We start from the raw sequence: 18,307 nt of genomic DNA on the forward strand, positions 1-18,307 counted from the left end.
CTCTTACTCACAGCAGTGCTGCCTTTCTCAGAAGTTTCATTAAGCTGTAAAAAAAGAAAAAAAATAACAAGGAAGGAAAAAAAAAAAAAAAAAAAAAAAAGCCAGCTTGCAGATGCACATACAAACTCACACTCCCCAGAACCCAGGAAACACTTTTGAAATTGAAGTTTCCGTAAAGAGAGCAAAACTTCAGCAAAGTTTTCAGCCCAAGTCAAATTACTGGGGGTGCTGTGCTCCTGCAGCACAAGAGGATAACAGGCACAGGGAGTATGTGGTAGGTGGCACAGCCAGAAACAGGGGCACTGTGCAGAGCAGCACCACCCCGCTGCCACCATGAAATGGGGGGATAAGCCTTTTTGAGGTTCAGACACAGTGCCCACTTGGCCATCAGCTCTCTGGGCCAAGTTGTCTTCGTCCACGGTGAATACCAGCCTATGTATCTTATCATGAGTAAGGACTGACCTCCAGGGCTGCACGCAGGGATGTAGGGCACCTCTTGGGCCTGCCCTAAGCATTTCCCAGATCCTCCTGTATTTCAGACAGCCAGAGCACCACCCAGCATGCCAAGGACCTGCAGGCTTGTAGGAATCAGCAGGTTTGGGGAAGACCAGTTTGGGAATGCCAGAGAGGGGATACTCCCCACAAGACTGTGGAGGAGGAATGCTGCAAAGTCAAAGGGGAGTGTGTCATCCCCCCTGCAGCCAGTGCTTCCCCAAGCCTTGAAATGGCCGTCAGCAGATCACCAGGCTCTGTCTGACATCCTTCAGCCATTTCAGCCCCAATAACACACGTAAGAAGTACTTTTAGCATCAGTGGAGGCTGAGTTTACCGCAAGCAAAAGAAGCAGAGAGGAGGAGGTGCTCTGCAGGCTTGGGCAGAGGATCGCTACTTGCCCGTCCAAGTGCTGAAAACTAATCCCCCCTTCCCCCTTTCTATCCCACTGAAAACTTGACAGAACCTCCTAGCGCTTTGCAGCTGAAATTGGCAGGTCTTAAATTAATTGACTGCAATTTTACACAACAACATGTTTAGCTGTGAGCTGGCCCGTGGCCCGCTTGGCTCGCCACCGCTCCCCAGACACTTTTCAAGCAACCTCCTAAACTTCATAACACATCGAAGGCGAGGCGAGCAGGCTGCCAACGTGACCCTCTGCCTGCCAAAAGCCAGCCCTGCCTCCCGTCGCCCCCACCCCGACCCTGCTCCAGCTCCTCCGGTGTTTTCCCCCACTCTCATTAATGGCTCGTTATTCTTGTCATCTCCGAGGATTTTTGCTCCTCCAAACGCTGAGGAGCACAGGGCGGGCTGGGTTACGGGCCCGCTGCTTTGCCATGGAAACGGCAGCCATGGGACCAATGCACGCAACAGGAGTGAGAAAAGTCAGGGTGGGTTTTTTTTATTTCAATCCACCCTGCTCTCCTTCTGCTAAATACCCCGAAGGACAAAACCCAAAGCAAAAGATGATGATGCGGCGGCAGGTTTGTGATGTCCCCATCCAGGACTGAGTACTGGGGGTAATGCAAAAATACACAACCCCAGGGCCCGGGAACAAGAAGATGCCTGCAACTCACCTCCCACCCACCCAAAAAACCACTCTGCTCCTCTCAGGAGAGGGTTTGGGGGGCAGCCTGCCTGCAACCGAGCCCCCAGAATTCAGGGCTGATCCCGGCTCGAGGTCTCCCAGCCTTTCTGCCAGCTCCCACGAGATGCTGCTGCTGCCTCAGCCAAGCACCCCAGTGATGAGTCAGCCCCAGCTCCCAACCCTGATGTAATCCGTCCCCAGTGCCGGGCGGGCGGTTTCCAGGCCATGTCCACAACATGAAAGGTGTGCTCTCGCCGCACTGCTGGGTCCAGAGCTGCAGGAGGAGAGGGGAGGATTGCTCCGGCTCTGCCGAGGACTTGGGTCGAGCAGCTGATGCTCTGTGAAAGCCAAACTGGGGGTGGGTTGTTTGTGTGATTTCATGGCTTGAACAAACAGAAACATCCTGTATGTGATTAAGAGCCTTTATGAAAAACACACCAGCACTGAACCCCACAGCTGGGACCAAAGGTATAGCTGCGGCTGGAAGGCAGCACGCAGCAGGGCTCGGCCCCTCTAGGGTGAGCAGAGCTGCCTGGCAGGTTCACACAGCCACAGCACCCCAGGGATGTTTCAGACCATGCACAGAAACACATCCCCACTAGGAAATCACCTCCCCCATAAAATGTCAGTTTTTCCACACCAACCTCCCCAAGCTCTAGGGAGCAAGAGGCACAGCAGGGTTACCGACAGCCCACAAGCCACAGGCAATGGCTGCTCCGGGAGAGGCAGCCAAGGCTCTAACATCACTCTGAAGCTTTAATTCTTTCCTTTATCACCTTCTGCCCCAGGATATCAAAGTACTCCACCAGCCAGGGCTGGCACAGAGAAGAACTAGGCAATGTAGGCAGGAGAAGGGAACTGACCACAATCCACCACCACCTCCCTTCCCCCTCTGCGCCGGCACTCCCCCACCCCGAAAAAGGAAGAACTCTAGCGCCTGCCAAAAACCAGGGCTTGCCTGGACTTGTGCAGCCATCACCTCCACAGCCCCTGCCCTCCACTCCAACAGAGCTGCCTCGAGGGAGCCACGCCAGGAAAACACATGCTTTTGTTTAAGGAGCACAGGCTGAGCAAGGAAAAAAGCACTTAAACGTTACACAGTCACACATACACACACACACAAATTTAAGTTTTGTAGTTGTTTGTCTTTTGCAAGGTTCAAAATAGGGTAAGGCTTTTGTTTTGCTAGGAGGCTTAAAAAAAGAGTGTATTTTATCCAAACCATCCTTGAAACATTCTTGACATTTATTACCAGAAACTTTTCCTCCAATTAATTGCCTCTATACAACTATCATTTCTCTGATGAAAAACAACATCAGAAACTCGCAAGCTATTTAAAAAACATTTGCTCTCTCTCTGTTTCTCCTTGGTCTAGAGCATAAACAGAATTAGGGAGGTTAGAGGGGTCAAAAGCAACAGTTCTGACTCAACAGCCTCGACCAGTGTGAGTTGCCACCCATGGCAGGGACACTGATGGCAAGACCTAGAGCTCAGTAGATACTGCAAAAATACCTCTGGTCCCCAGGTATGAGGGGTCACCTCTGGCTCAGGGGTCACCTCACAACTCAGAAATGCACAGTGGGCCAAGTCTCAGCTGAAAAATCATGTACTTGGAGATTGGGCTGGGTTTTTAGCCAAGGCTTTCACAGCACAATGGTGAGAATGTGCACACAAGTGGGATAGCACATGAAAGGGAGAGCCAAAGCCAAGCAGAGGTGAGTAGAGATTCTTCCATCCCAGGAGGGAGGCATCAACAGCCACCCAGGATAATAAGGTCTCGGGAAGTTTGGATGCTCTTCATCATTTCAATTTCCAAAATAAAGCCCAGTCTTATTTCAGTATCCCAGGTGAGCAGCCAATGGACAAGGACAACCTCAACTGCATGAGGTCTGGAAAGGATAATGCTGCAAAAGGGAGGGCAAGTCGTGATGCTGGACTCCATGAAGGGTGGGACATGGCTGCTCTCCACCTCTGGGATGAGTGGCTAAAGAGCAGGGGGACATGCTCAAGGCACGCCAAGCAGCACATCCAGCAGGGATCACAGGTGGCGAGTGCCAACCCAGACTGTGCCAGCCCTGCCTCCAGCCAGAAATGCTGATCCTGCCATACAGTTTTAGGAGCACACCTGCAGATGGGCAGCAGCACCACACTGCCACATGGTGTGCCCTTAGTCACCAAGGTAAACCACACTTTGAAGCTCAAGCAAGCACATTTACCCCTACCCATTCCCTGCTCCTCCATCTCCATGCCAAATGCAGCAATTTTTTTTTTTGTCCTCTTTCAAAATAAGAAGCCACTGGAGGAAGAAGCCAAAGCTCACACATCCTGCACCAAAGGTGACTCATGCGCCTGGGAGAGCCCAGGAATCTCATTCCCAGGTTAAGTGCTCCAGCCACAGGCTCACACTTTCCCACCAGCAGATTTGAGGAGAGAAAGAGAGCAGGAAGGAAACCCCCAGCTGTGACAGGGAGTGTTTATCTCACCTACTAGAAACACATCTTTAATTTTAAACGTTGAGTGTAAAAACAAGATCCCTTGAGCCTCGTAAACATACCAGAAAGAGAAGGACAGCAACAAGGAGTAATCCAGGAGAAATAAAGGCAGAATTCAGTTTGGGAAGTTCCCATCCCTCACACAGGGTGGGGATCAGCTGGCATGAGCCATGGATGCAAGGTGCAGTTTTCATGCGTTTGGGTCTTTTTAAAGGACTTCGCTTAGTTCTCAAATAAACCATCACAAGTATGATCCTCCCCCAGGAAACCAGGGCTGGTGGCAGTAAGCTCAACCTGATCCAGTGTTTCCATCCAGGGGGGCAAAGGCTGCTCCCCTCCCTCTGCCAAGGAAGCTGCCAGTACTAGATGCCTCCAAGGTCCCACATCCCTACATCCTCACCAAGGATGCTGAGCATTTCTGTGTGGCTGTCACCAACACACCCATTTTCCTTAGTTAATTACAGATGCAGTCACCCTGGCCAAGACATAGACCTATTTCTAGAAACTTTCAAAGAAAAATAAATACATATGTAGAAAGAGAGAGACACACATGTGTATGCAACAAACTGCATCAAATTTTCCTCCATTAATTTTTTCAGTTGCATTCTGCTAAACAACAACCAATTAATTTTTGACCACTGTTAACAAAAAGCAAAAAGTCAGGGGAACAAGAGAACAGCCTCCAAGATCAGCAGTACTGCAAATTGCTCTACAGACATCAAGCTTGCCCACAAACACCTCTGCTAAGTCCAAAAAGCATCCTCAAAGAATTTGGCTGCCTTTCAGTAAAAATTTAGTTCTAAGTCCTGCTTGGGAGGACCATCAGCAGTGACATGAGTTTAGCGGAGCTCAGGTTTTGCTGCTGGGAGGGGTGGGAGGATGCAAGAAGGACAAGGGAGGACTGCAGGTGTGGGAAGCCCTGCTGGATACATATGGATACAGTGTCCTTGAGGGTGGAAAACATGACAAGGGGTTCTCCAAGGAAGTGACATCCATGTGTCCCCAGCTCCCTGGTCCCTGAGCTCCACTGAAGAACAGCCACACCAAAATCCCATGCACATGTAACACCATCCCTTCGCCTGTCACTAGTCCAGCCTCACTCCCACAGCTCTGGAGGTCCATCGTATCCAGCAACTACAAGCTGTCCCTAGAAATGCAAGGAAACTCCTTACCTTGGGAGCTGCCTGCCCATGGAGCAGCATTACTAGCATTAAGCCTCCAGCTATAGCAGTGCCAGGTTTGCTCTGCGGATGCCGGCACATAATTAAGATCTACAGGGCTCTGTCAATCAAGGGGAGAAAGAAACAGCAGGGAACCCTCTCCAGGGACACAGCAGAAACCCACACATTGCTGGTGCCAGGATGCCCAAGGGATGCTGCTGGGATGGCACAAATCCAACCCACCCCTGGAGCAAGCAGCCAGTCTCTCCACCTTCCAAACTGCCTCTTCTCACCTGCTTTACAAACAGTAAACCCCCCAAAGCCAAGCCTGTGCTCTCTCAGCACAACATAATTCCTAACTCTTGCTCCACAGGGAACAGCCTCGTAACCACTCATGGGATACTGGAACCCAGGGTGGCCCTGGAGGGAAGAGCCAGCACTGCATGCATGGGAGATGGGGTGCTACAGGGTTTGAGGCTTCAGCCTGGCCCAGAGGAAGGGTGGGGGTGAGCGCAAAGAACCATTCCAGGACTCCAAACACAGGGAGGAAAAGTCCAAGGAAAGCAGAGGCTGCAGAGGACAAGTCCCCTACTGCTCCAAAACATTTTCATCAGCCCCTCCCTTCAGGCCAAACCACAAAGCTTGGACCCACCAGCTCCCAGCTCACACTGCAGCAGCAGCAGGAAGCAGCACGAAAGCTGCACCACAGGAGCACACACAGCCTGGAGGGCTGCAGGACAACCCCCCTCTTTTACCTTGGAGCACCAACCTTTCCCAGTTTGTTCACAAAGAGGGACTGCCCAGAAGGGTGGAGCAGCATCCCCACTACTCCAGAGCCACCCAGAGCCACGCACAGCCACGCTACTGCACAAATTGCTTCATTAAATGTCATCGCATTAAGCCAGTTTCATGAATTTAACATTGTCCCCGGACTACTGTTTGCCTGAAAATTAAATTACGGCAACATTTGTTGTTTCAACGAGTCTGTCTGTCAGGGACAGGGCTGGAGGAGGAGATGTAGGCACAGGCAGGGGATTCAACTTCAGCAGTCAGGCTTCTGTGGACATGTGGCTTCAGTGACGATGGACAACACAGCCACAGTTTCCTTCATGGGAGTGGGAGAAGGGAAGAATCACGCCCACATGTTGTTTCAACAAAAGCCAATCGTGCCAGATGTGGAGACATGAGTCAAGCTGCCTGGAAAGGGAAGCCATCTCTGTTTTGGTAGAAATAAAGGCTCTGATCAGCCCCAGGAGCCAATGGCCAGCACAGAAAAGCACCACCCCATACCTCTCAAGGCACCATGGACCCTGGCTACCTCCACACGAGGAGCTCAGGTAGGCAGTTCAGGGCTTTTTGATCTTTCCAGATTACAAAGCTTTGCTGCATACAGGAACACTCTCGAGAAATTTCTCATTTATTCTTCCTTTTCCCTAGAGCAGCTCCTCTCTGCAGTATCAGAAACAAAGGTGACAACCTTTCGCTTTGTAAAGAAAACCACCAAACGAAGCAGACTATAAATAGGACCCAAAACTGACCTGCATCCCCAGCCAAGGGGAATGAAATGAAGACAAGTGAGCGAACAGCTTCAAGGTCAGAGAGACTTTTTTATTTCCCCTTCATTCAAGGACTGGTAATTTTTATCTACGCAGGAGAGCAATCCAAAATACATCATTAGGGTTGTAGCTAATAAAAACCACGCTGCCTCTTTTCAGCCCGGCGTTGCTTCCTTTGCCCATACAGGGATTATGGTGAGAGGGAGCTGCTTTCCCCAGCGCCTGCTCTACCAGCAGAACCCCTCCTTGCATCCCAGGGCTGAGCACCCCTGTCATGCCAGATCTGTCCCAGCACAAAGCTATCAAACGATGCTGCCCTCAAGAGCACAAAGCGTGGACAAATTAAAGCACTATCACATTATCCTGCCTTTCTCTGCCAGACTGTAGGGATGCTCCCCACTACTTCAGCCCATTCTGTGTCTGCAGAGAGCCGGCTTGTCACACGGCACTGGCTCTCTTCCTTCTCTCCAGCTGCTAAATGGCATTAAAAGAACTAAGCATCCATTAAATAAAACTTTCCCACTTGCTTCCCATGTAGACAATTGCTCTCACTGCCACGGGGAGGTTTTGTGCTGGCAGCTGGTCCATGGGTTCACAAAGAGCAGGGAGGTGCCAGGATCAGCTCTGGTAGCACAGGTCATCCAGGGAAAGCACCAGAGTAACAGGGACGTTGTCCCAGGGGTCTGCACCTTCACCAGCACCCCACTCCAGCTCCTCTATTCCTATTTCACCCCACAATGCCGATCCCATGCAGCACCTTTCTGCTGCCTTCCCCATCAGTACCAGCCTGCCATTAGCATCCTTTCTCCTGTTCCACTTCAGAAAAGCCTGTAATTAACAAGGGCAGGGGACAACAAGAGGCCAAACAGCAGCTCTTCCAAGCAGCCTGGGACTGACACCGTCCCCACCTGGACTTGGAGACAAATTACCACCCATGTATCAAAGTCTCAGAGATGGATTACAGGATCCAGCAGCCACTAAGGGGCAGCTGGAGTCCACATCCTGCATCCCCAAGTACCATACCACACCTCCACCTTGCTCTTGATCTATGATGGATTTTCCTCCTAGCCCAGAAGGGAAAAGCAGGGAGGTCAGCCCATGGGGATATCCGACCTACCCCGCGGTCATGTCTCTCTGCCTGAGGCAGGGCTGGAAGATTGAGAGACCCAGACAACACAGGAGCTGCCAGAGCTCCTGCTAAGCACACATTCTCCCTCCTCCAGCAGGCCAGGGGCTCAGGGCAAATTCCTAAGGCACCATTAAATCTGGGTTAATGGGCCTGCACAAAGGCAAAGCAGGACACAAGCACTGCCCCTTCACACCAGGCATACCGACAGTCCCTGCCTCCCAAACCGCTGCCTTCCTGAAGAGCCAGGACATCCTCCCCTTGCTGCCTTTGGTGGGACTAGGGGCCATTCTCCCACCTGAAAAGCTAAAATTAGTCAGTGTTTGTGAAAGTTAGGCAGTGAATAGGCACAATGGCTCCAACAGGAGTGATCCAACAGAGCTGGGCCCTCCCAGCTCATTTCCATTTTAATGGGGTGGCTTTTCCCCCCGCCCTGTCCCCTTGGGGCCACCACAGAGGTCCCCAGCAGGAGGCACAGTCCAAAGCAAGAGTCGTGCTCCCGCTCTTCCCAGAAGAATGGAGGTCACAGACAGGGGCCACAGCCCCGCTTTCAGCAGCGGAGAGATGCAGAAGAAAATGCTCAGCAGCTTCACGCTTCAGCAACCAAACCAACCCCACCAGCTAGGAGGGAATACTCAGCTCACTGCTGGTCCCAGCCAGCCCACACCCGCCTTTTCCTCACAACAGCCCCCAATGAGTGTGACACAGTTATGGGGGCTCAGCACTGACACCAAGGATCCCCAAAGATCGATTATCTGCCCCTCTCCATCCATGACCCTAAAGATGGCTCATCTGCCTTTTTCTCCCAGAACAGCAAAGCCATGGCCACCAATGCCTTACACAGCCCCGCAACAACAGGGGCACGAGCAGCGAGGCACACAGTCACAACCCCGCAGGCTCTTGATTTTCCTTCCCCAGCCTTATTTCCACAATACTTCCAGGGTGGCAGCCCCTGCCAGGGCACAGGACGGTCTGCAGGGACCAGCTGTGAAGGTGATGCTGCCGTGTTCGGCTGGAACGGAGCTGCCAGCTCTTGCTGCAGGGCAGCACTGACCCGTCCTGAGGGGCTGCCAAGCGGCGTTTTGCCCTCAAACCCCTCCACAGAGCGATTATAGAAAGCCAGGTTTGCAGCCGGTATCCCTTTTGAAGACACAGGATCTTTAGGATCCACCTTCAATCCCGAGCTTCCTCCGGCTTTCAAAAGGCGCTCCTGTCCAAAAGTCACCTTGCCTGACACCGGTGCAGTCCGGCAGCCGCGGTAGAGGCCCGGCTGATGGATGGGGCGAGGCACACGGCTGCCTGCGGGCGCCCGGCGCCAGGGAGCGGCCAGACGTGCACCGTCAGCGCTTTCGGCAGCGCAGGCTGGAGCGGGGCTGGCTGCTGCTGCCTCCCGGCTGGCCGGCCGCCAGCCTCCGGGCCTCCCTCACCTGCCGGCTTCGCACCGAGAGCACGGCAGATGGGAGGAAAGAAGAAAGAGAGTTGCGGCTTGTGAGTCAAAAAGCCTGCGGGCACGGAGGGTGGAGGGAGCGGGCTTTGAGGGCAGTGAGTCCTCCGACACCTCCTCTCCTTCCCCAAGGCTGTATGAGCATGCTGGAGCATCCCTTGGAGCGCCAGGAGCCTGGAAACATTATTCCCCATCCACCCTGCACGAGGCAGGAGCAGGAAGCCCAGCGGCATTCCCCTCGAGGAGTCACCCCAGGACGAAGCAGGCAGCTGCCTGGAGCCACGGCCTCGGCGCCCCGGCAGATCCCAGAGGCCAGCGGTTCACCATGAATTTCTAATTGTTTCCTCCAACAATGAGACATCCTGTTCAGAGCCCGGCGGCGCAACAAAGCCCAGCGCCGGCGAGCAGGGCCTCTTCCTGCTGAGCGGCAGCGGGGCGATGCCGAGCGCTCCCTGCCACGAGCACGGGGACAGGAAGGCTCCGCCGCCCCCTCCCCACCACCCCGTCCCCTTTACTCGCCTGCTCTCCAGCCTCCACCTTGATTAAAACGGCTTAACGACTCCAGCGAGAGCTCTCGAGGGGGCGGGGAGCCGCCAAGAGGTATTTGATGGATTCACTTTGGCAACCGTCGGCTACCTTGTCATGCCAATAAAATTATTGCCATTGATTGGGGAGAGGCACGGGCACACGCTCCAAGGATCACATCTGCCTCACGGGGCTGAGCACAGGCACCCACGGCGGCTGTAAGCATGTGGGGAGGTGGCCGGGGGTCTCCAGAGGACGGGATGGGGACGGAGCAGGAGAGGGCACAGGGAAGAGGTAGGAGGAACAAAAGGCCCTTGTGCCGGACAGGCAGCTGGGAAGAGGCAGCAGCACAGGCAGGAGAGCATTTCCAGGGGCTGCACAGGGGTCGATGCCTGGACAGTCCTCAAGGGTCACCGGATGACACCGCCAGGGTAGGGTTCATGCCCCAAATCTGTCCTGTGTGTCCCCACGCACACCCCAAAAGAAAAGCCAGCCAAGGCATAGGCAGTAAGTAGGGTAGCCGGCAGCAGGGTCATGAGGCAGGCCAAGCCTTCCCGCGCACTCCAGGAGCCGGATTTCATGGCCGAGACACAAAGGGCCCCTTTTCAGCCAGAGCTGCTTACCCTGAGCACTAAGCAGAGGGTGATGCAAAAGGATCTGTGGGGACAGGGATCAGCAGGGTGGGCAGGGAGCCTGACGGCTTCTCTCTCAGCTCACGTGGACCACGATCAGGTCATGCATCATATCCAGGGGGCCAACACATGGGGGCTTTTGTGACAGAAGGGAGCCAGCAGGTAAAAGGGAAACACTAAAAAGGCCCTAGTCAGCAACTCCCTCTCCCCACAGTACCCATTTTCTGTCCAGACACACCAAGGGTTGTGAACACACTGAAGCATGCTTAATTCAAAACTTTTAGAGAACTCGAGGCGAGGGTGCCTCCATAGGCTGCCAAATCTGCTCCCCCGAAGCACCACCATCTCCCTGCCCACACGACAGGGAGCTGCAAGGGGAGCCCCTCAACCCTCTCCAGGCCAGGAGAGGAGCACCATGTCCTGCTGTTAGGGATGGAGATAACCCACTTAGTGTGAAGAGTTTATTATTAGTAGTATTATTATTATTATCAAAGAAGTGAAATCAAAGCAGCCAGACATAGGCCAAGTTCAGCTGTGCTTTCTGTGGGAGAGAATAAACAAGCCGTGGCAAGCACAAGCCCCAGGAGGGAAGCAGATTCCCAAAGGAGACCCGATGCATTCATGCCCAAGGCCAGCCAGTTCCAGGACATAACAGGGAGCTACAGGGATTGCAGTGGTGACTGGGGAGACAGATAATCCTCAAAAAATGAGAGCTCAGCTGGCTGCAAGGAATGTGTAGTCCGATGTTATCCTGGCTGGGATGCAGTGGCTGCACTGTCCTGTAACTACGCCTGCCTCAGAGATCTCCAGTGCCTGGTTCCCCAGTGGTGCTGGGTATCTCCTGCAGGGCTGTGGCAGGAAGGTCAGCCCACAGCCAACCCACTCTGCAGCAGCCAGGGACAGCTGTGGGCAGGGAGTCACCCGCTCCTTTGAGAGAGGAACTCAGCTCATCTCCCCCAAAAATAACCAGACAGCACCCAAAACTGGGTCAACCCACAAGGGCTACACTGAACTCAGCAGAGCCCCAAGGCAGTGCCGTGTTTGCATAACAAGGAGCAGATGGCAGTGAAGGATGGCAGCCGGGTCTCTGCTGCACCTCCCAGAATGTCCCACTGCTCCAGCCGCCAGCATGGTGCAGTTACTGGGAGAGAGCTCCATCAGCACACCCCCTTCAGTATCACCCTTTTTCCCTCTCTCCATACAACACTTCAAGCACACCCAAAATCAAGTCTTGGGCATACACAGCTCAAGAACTGACACGGGTGCAGTGTCAAACATGCCTTTCCAGCACATGACTGAGTGCTGCCATTGCAGTCATATACAGCTTCCTATCCACCTGAAAAATAGAAAAGACAGCCTGGGAAAAGTATAATTGCCCAATAAAAACATTGCCAATTGAGGACACGTGGTTTCCAGGAAACACCCAAGTATTAGGACACAAACTTCATTTTCCTTTCAAAAACATCCCCTGATATTCCTGCTGCAGCATGCTCATCGCTCATGTCCCCATGTCACTTCCCCATGCACAGCCCTGTCAGACTAGGGTGCAAGGCCAGGTCCTTGCTGTGTCAGCTCAGGAGTACAGAGGAAGTGGCTCAGCGCCAGCTCCAGCAGTGTTGGAACCCATCCCTGCATTGTTCACCTGGGCATGGCTGGAATTCCCTGAGTGCCCCAGTCCCATGACTGCTGGCACAGAGGACAGAGAGCACGTGGGACAAGGGCTTTACAAACCTGGCCTCTCCACATAACTCGGGATCAGCCAAAGATAACTGCCTGCCTGCTAATGCTGCAGGACAAGCTGAGACTGGGCTGCCATGGGTTCTGCTGCTGCAACCCACTCGGCATCCCAGGGGTTGTGATCTCCATCCCCCTTGGCGCCTCCACATCCCACAGTCCCTGTCCTGCAAACAGTTTTGCAAACTTGACATTGCTTGCAAGATCCTTCCCCCCTCCCAAAGTTGGGGTCTCTCTGCAGCTGTGGTGGCAGCAGGTGCTGCCCAGCACCCTGCCCTCCCGACAGCAACTGTTGGTGGCAGGGCTGGGGAGAGGCTGCAGGGCAGCCACAGGCTCGTGTGGCTTTTTCGGGGGGACAAAGGGAGGCTCTGTCTGCATGCAACAGTCTGGACAAATGCTGGGCATGGGAGCTGCCATCCAAAGAAAAGCCAGACGCAGCAGTGACTCTGGCCTGACCTTACTCCGGCCCAGATGGCGAGATCGGTGCCCCTCAGCAGAGCAGCATCCATTACAGGGCTCCTGGGGGTGGGGAGGGGGGCACCCAGCTGTCGTGCAGCCCTTCCTCTCCCAGAGGAGATGCCAGGGCTTCTGGAAAGGGCGGGGAGGCCGCCAGGCTGCATCACGACTAGTGTGGATTTTTGCCAAAGGGACAGAGGGAAACACCAACAGCTTAAAAGCAGAGGAACTGCAACCACTGCTAAAGGCTGCGCCCTCCCACACTCTCCCACACATCCTCTCTGCCTGGAGGAGCCACCTTGGCTACACTCTGCTGAACCCCTGCCAGGTATCGCATCCCCTGGCTGGGGACACACTGGTTCCACTCAAAGACAGGTCAGCAGCCCCTCCTTGCTCTCCCCTGCCTCCAGCCCTGGCAGCCAGGCAGCAGGATCAGGTAGCTGCTGAGGCAGCGCTTTGCCAGGCAGCCCCTGCTGCAGGAGGGCTGGGCTGCCCACCTCAAGGTCACTGCAGGGACAAGGAGAGGACTTCATGGCGCAGGACTTGGAGCCTGCAAAGTGCTCCCATGCTGCCATTAGAGAGCTCTGCAACACCAGGGGATCTGGGGGCTCCAGGCAGGATAAGCATATAAAACCTAGACAGCATTCCAGAACTGAGACAGGACTGAGACCCATCTCTTGAGTCTCATCAGTCCTATGTCCTCATGCTCTGCAGGGCCAGAGAGCCCCACCAGCTCTTTGGGACAACAAGTTTAAAACTAGGAAAAACAAAGCTTGAGAAAGCCCTGCAGGTCAGGAGGATGTTCAAACCACACCTGGGCATCAAGTTCTGACTGCAGCCATGGCTGCAGCATGCAGGCCACAAACCAACCAGGCACCCACACTAGCTGACCCCTTCCAAATGTCTCTGAAGGTGCAAAGACCAGGGAAAAACTGAAAAAAAAGCAGTTAGAAGAAAAATCCAATTTGCCATCTAAAAACCAACCACCAGCCTCTCTAGGTAACTGAGAAATTAGAGGTGTGAACATACGTTGCTGTGGCTTTTTGAACACTCCTCCCACATGCTCCTCCCTTCCCATCCCCACCTAAAAGCTCCCATTTGGAGTCCAGCAGCAGAAGCCGGCAGCAACATGACACCAGTCCCTCTGGATCCCTCATCGATCCAGAAGGGGACGAGCTGCCTCCATCCTGACAGCCCTACTGCCCCTGTGCACATCTCCAAGGACTGCAGAAAAGCAAGTAGAAGATGTGGGGCTAGAGAGGACCCCTCCATCCTGCCCCCCACACCAACATGTGCTGCCCATGCCCCAGAAACACTGCTAATAGGCAGGGACACAAGCAGGACAGTCAGAGGTCATGGGGGAACAGGGGCAGAGCAAGTAGGACATATGGAGACTACACAATGGCATCCTGCTCCAGATTCCTGCCAGAGAAACCACCCTGCCTCCTGCAGGGCACCGTGGCCAGCACAGATCAGGAGATGTAACAAAAATGCAGAATGCTGTGCCCAAAACAGAGTGCTGAAGCACCTTACAAGTCACAGAGAGATGGGCCAAACCCCCCAGCCAAGCTCTGGTCCATAGCAGGGACCCTACCAGGACCTTCACGTGGCCTTTCCCTGGCTGAGGATGTGTTAATGGAAGCTATGTTTATACAGGGCATGTACAGCTGTAATTACAGGCATGATGTTATGATAACAGGAAATCCGTGCCCTGTGGAGATGCAGGCAGAGAAAGGCACACATGGAGCTATTTGCTAATTGCCACCAACAAGCAGCCTTTTGTGCCGTGGTGAGGTACAGGAAGTGAAGTCTCCTCCTCGCCGGGCTGGAGCCATCAGCACCCACCTCTGCCCAGGTCAGTGACAAGGCCAGACGGACAGAGGACACAGATGGACAGAGCCTGCCTCGTGGCAGCTCCAGGGCAAGCCTACCTGCCCCCAAGACACAACAGGATGGGCTCTGATCAACTATCAGCAAGGACTAAACTTCCTTATGTCATAACCCCTCCAAAAGGCAGAGGTTTTGTAAATTAGGTTGGCAGAGAGAAGCAAGGGGAAATTGCCCCTCACTGGCCCTTTGCACATTACCCCAAATACATCAAGTCACTCTGTTATGGAGGCCCAGCCCGACTGTGCCCGGCAAAGGGCCAGGGAGGCAAGTGGTCATCCCTCCCCATCAGCAGCACTGAGAGCTTTCCTACCTTTTTGATCTTCCCGCTCCGTGTGCCTGCAAAGACAACAGTTTGTCCTCTGTAGTCATAGGCAGCCACCGAGGTCATCCCATCCTCCTTATCCACAAAGAGCGGGGTCCCCTCGATGGTGACAGTCCCACCCAGCGGCTGGTTAAAATCCTGGCCACAGAAGTTGTCGTCGATCTGCAGCGGCTGTTGGAAGAAAGCAGAGGAGAGGTGAGCTTTTTACCAACGCCTCAACACGTTGGACCTCAGAGATGGCAGTCAGCCATTTCCCACCTTCACCCCACAGCTACAGCACCTTTGGCAGCCTCCTACCACAGCCATCCCGCCTCACCAGCCAAGGGAAGGCATGACTCGATATTTCCCTAACATTCCCTACATGCTGATGTAAGGCACTTGGGACAGATCTACTGCAGGCAGGTCCTCTCTGCATCTGAACAGGCTTTGCAGACCAAGAGCAAGGCTCTCTGTCCCCTGCATCCTACAGAGTAGCACTTTTAAACACAGCAGGAGCCAGTGGAGCATCCCTGCACCACCCTCCATCCCTGCCAATGCCATCTCAGCATGTGGGACGCCAGCACAAGCTCCCCAGCACACACACATCTCTCTCCTCCTCATCTCAGCACTAGCTTCAATAAAAACCAGCTTGGCAGTAAGGCAGGAGAGGCCGAATCCTGCACCCCAGCCTTCTCTCAAAGACAAAACACTTCCCAGACAAGGCCATGCCAAGGCAAACAAGTCAGGGCTCCTGGAAGAGCCTCATTTCACATAGCAAAGCCTCCAGCAAACACACTACCCACCTGCCAGCCCTGTTCCTCCTCCTGCAGGAACGTCTTTGGGAAATCCCCACATACTTTCCATGCTGCCTTGCCCCAGACAAGGCGCCTGGGTCAGCCAGCTGCCTCCTCAGTTCAGCGGGAGCTCACAGATCTGGGAGAAGCTTTTGCAAGCTTTCCCTCTGCACAGGGAAAGGCAGAAGCAGGGCTGCAGTGACCTCTGTCCACTCCCATGGCCGTGACAGCAGGGACCTCCATCAAGGACAGTCCAACTATGGGCAAGGCAAAGGGATGTTTCCTGTGAAAGCTGAGATGCAGGCCAGGGAGTGGGATCAGGACCAGATCCACAACATTCACCCCTACCTTGAGTATCCTCACCCTGACCTGCTCAGCAGAACAACAGACCCCGGCCACAGCTGCCTGGCCTGGGGGGCACATGGGCCTCCCAGTGTTCCCACATGAGGCAACAGCCTCACATGGTCACACAGCACCAGCAAAATCCCGTTCTGTCCCAGGCAGTGAAGGGCTTTGCCAAACCCCCAAGGGTGGCAGCAAGCCTGGGTGCAGGAGGGTAAAGCAGCAAGGCAGATACAGCTGACAGGGAAACATCAGCCGTGATTCTTCCGCTTCACAAGGTTCCTTATATAATTTTGAATTTAAAGGGGAGAGAGGTTTTTTGGCAAGCAGCAGGCTCCAAATGCATGCCAGTCCCCAAGGGGTTTTAAATCCATACCACATGTGTACAGAGCATATGGGAAAATGCCGAGCTCCCAAGCTCCACGTAGGCAAGGGCTGTACAGAGCTCTGTAATTCCCACTCATAACTGCCTGAGAAGCGAGGATCAGCCCAGACTGGCTGCCACCAACAGTCACCCATGCGGAGGAGAGAAAACACAGCACTTTTCCGTGCCCCAGCACAATACACTTGCAGCTACAATGGCACTGGCCTCCCACAGCCATGGCAGGGCTGCTCACGTCCTCACCATGCCACCATTCCAGCTCCAAGGGCGGTGGTCTCACTCCTTGCTGCAGCAGCAACTCAGTGCTGTGCCAGCCTTCCAAAAGGGAAGGACCAGTCACACTCAGCCCACCAGGCACTCTGGGGATGCTGGGCTGCTCCCTCAGTTACTCTAACTTCTGTTTTTGGGTGTTAATGTACAAATATCAACTCCCTTCCCCACCTGACTCATCCTTCCCTGAACTAGGGGAACTCCTTCAGCCAGTCATAAAAGATGTGGGAATCCCCAAAACAGGAACATGGGGCACCACATGTCTCTGCAGCCCCAAGAAAAAGAGGGAAATCACAACTTCTCCACTCATCCACTGAATGCCAGCCTAGCCCTCCTCCATCCATTGGCCAACACACATACTAAGCACCCTTCTCTGCATTACAAGACTAGGAATTTTAAAACAGCAGATCCTAGAAAATTATCTTCCTAATCACAGAGTGAGATGAGAGCAATGCTCCAGCTGATACACGGCTCCCACCCATCCAAGTACCAGGGATTTCTCAGGTGTTCACTGGGGAAAAGATTCCGTCCCCCACAGCCAAATAAACCCCAGCACCTTCCACCCAGCCATCTGAAGTAGCAGAAAGGTTCAGGGCAATGCCACAAAAGTATCCAAGCCCTGGCACCCCTGAGTGCAGGTTCTGCTCTCTCTCAGCTCAGTCTGCAGCTTCCCCAACCCCGCGGCTGCTGAATATGCAAGAGGAGAGATGTTTATGGTGTTTACCGCTCTCTGCTTTGTCTCAACATACTCTCTGGGAAATGACAAATACAGCTGCGCTCTGGGACCAAGGAACTCCCGCCGCCGCCATGCCGCCACCACCTCGATAAATAATTACACCGACAATTAGCTCATTAACAGCAAACTGCCTCGTCGGGGAAGCGCAGGCAGCACAGAGAGGTCGGGCCAAGGGCAGCAGTGCCGGGGTTACGGAGCCCACTGACATCTCTGGCAGATGCCGGCGGCAGGGAGAGGAGAGGCAGGCGCACGGAGGGAAGGACGGACAGAGGGGGACAGCTGTCCCCCAGCCGGTGCTGGCAGGGGCCCACAGGCACCACGGCACGCGAGGGCCACTGACCTTGCAGCGTTTCAGCCTCGGATGCTGGGATCTGCAAGACACACTGGAATCTGCAGGAGGTGTTGGGATCTGCCCACTCTCATGCTTGCATGGGTCTTTGCAAGGACCACAGCCTTCAGCCTATGGCAAGGGGGGGGATGATGTGTTTCTTTTGGGGGTTTGGGTTATTTTTTTTAATTATTCTTATCTTTTGTTTTGACTTCCATGCTTTTCTTTGGCACCCCTCTCAGTTGCCCAGGCTCAAACACCCCAGGGCTGCTATCTGCAGAGCACAGCAGTCTTCTGTCTCACAGCACTACTTTTTCCTCCCCAAAACAGGGTCAGGAAATTCGCATTTCCTGGGGAAAGGGACATGAAGGAGGGAGAAAGCAGGCCCACAGCACCAAGTGAGCAGGAGCGGGTGTCTCCTGATATGCCTTGTCTCATTGCCTCCCTTCAAGCCCACTTACGAAAGCAATGAGGGAGCAGACAGCAAGACAAGGCTCGCATCACTCAGCATTATTAATTAGTCAGTAATTCGCCAGTTAACACCATTATAGGCTCACCCC

General features: G+C 54.0%; 1 protein-coding gene across 1 annotated transcript in view; it reads right to left on the reverse strand.

Annotated features, from left to right (window-relative positions):
- PLXNA1 (plexin A1) overlaps positions 1–18,307 on the reverse strand; it is a 111,308-nt gene that overhangs the window by 75,092 nt on the left and 17,909 nt on the right. Inside the window, exon 3 of the mRNA XM_066326662.1 lies at positions 14,905–15,087. Within this exon, the coding sequence (XP_066182759.1) occupies positions 14,905–15,087 (183 nt within the window). The remainder of the gene's footprint in view (positions 1–14,904; positions 15,088–18,307) is intronic.

This window comes from Sylvia atricapilla, chromosome 11 (assembly GCF_009819655.1).
Source record: "Sylvia atricapilla isolate bSylAtr1 chromosome 11, bSylAtr1.pri, whole genome shotgun sequence".
Lineage (NCBI taxonomy): Eukaryota > Metazoa > Chordata > Aves > Passeriformes > Sylviidae > Sylvia > Sylvia atricapilla.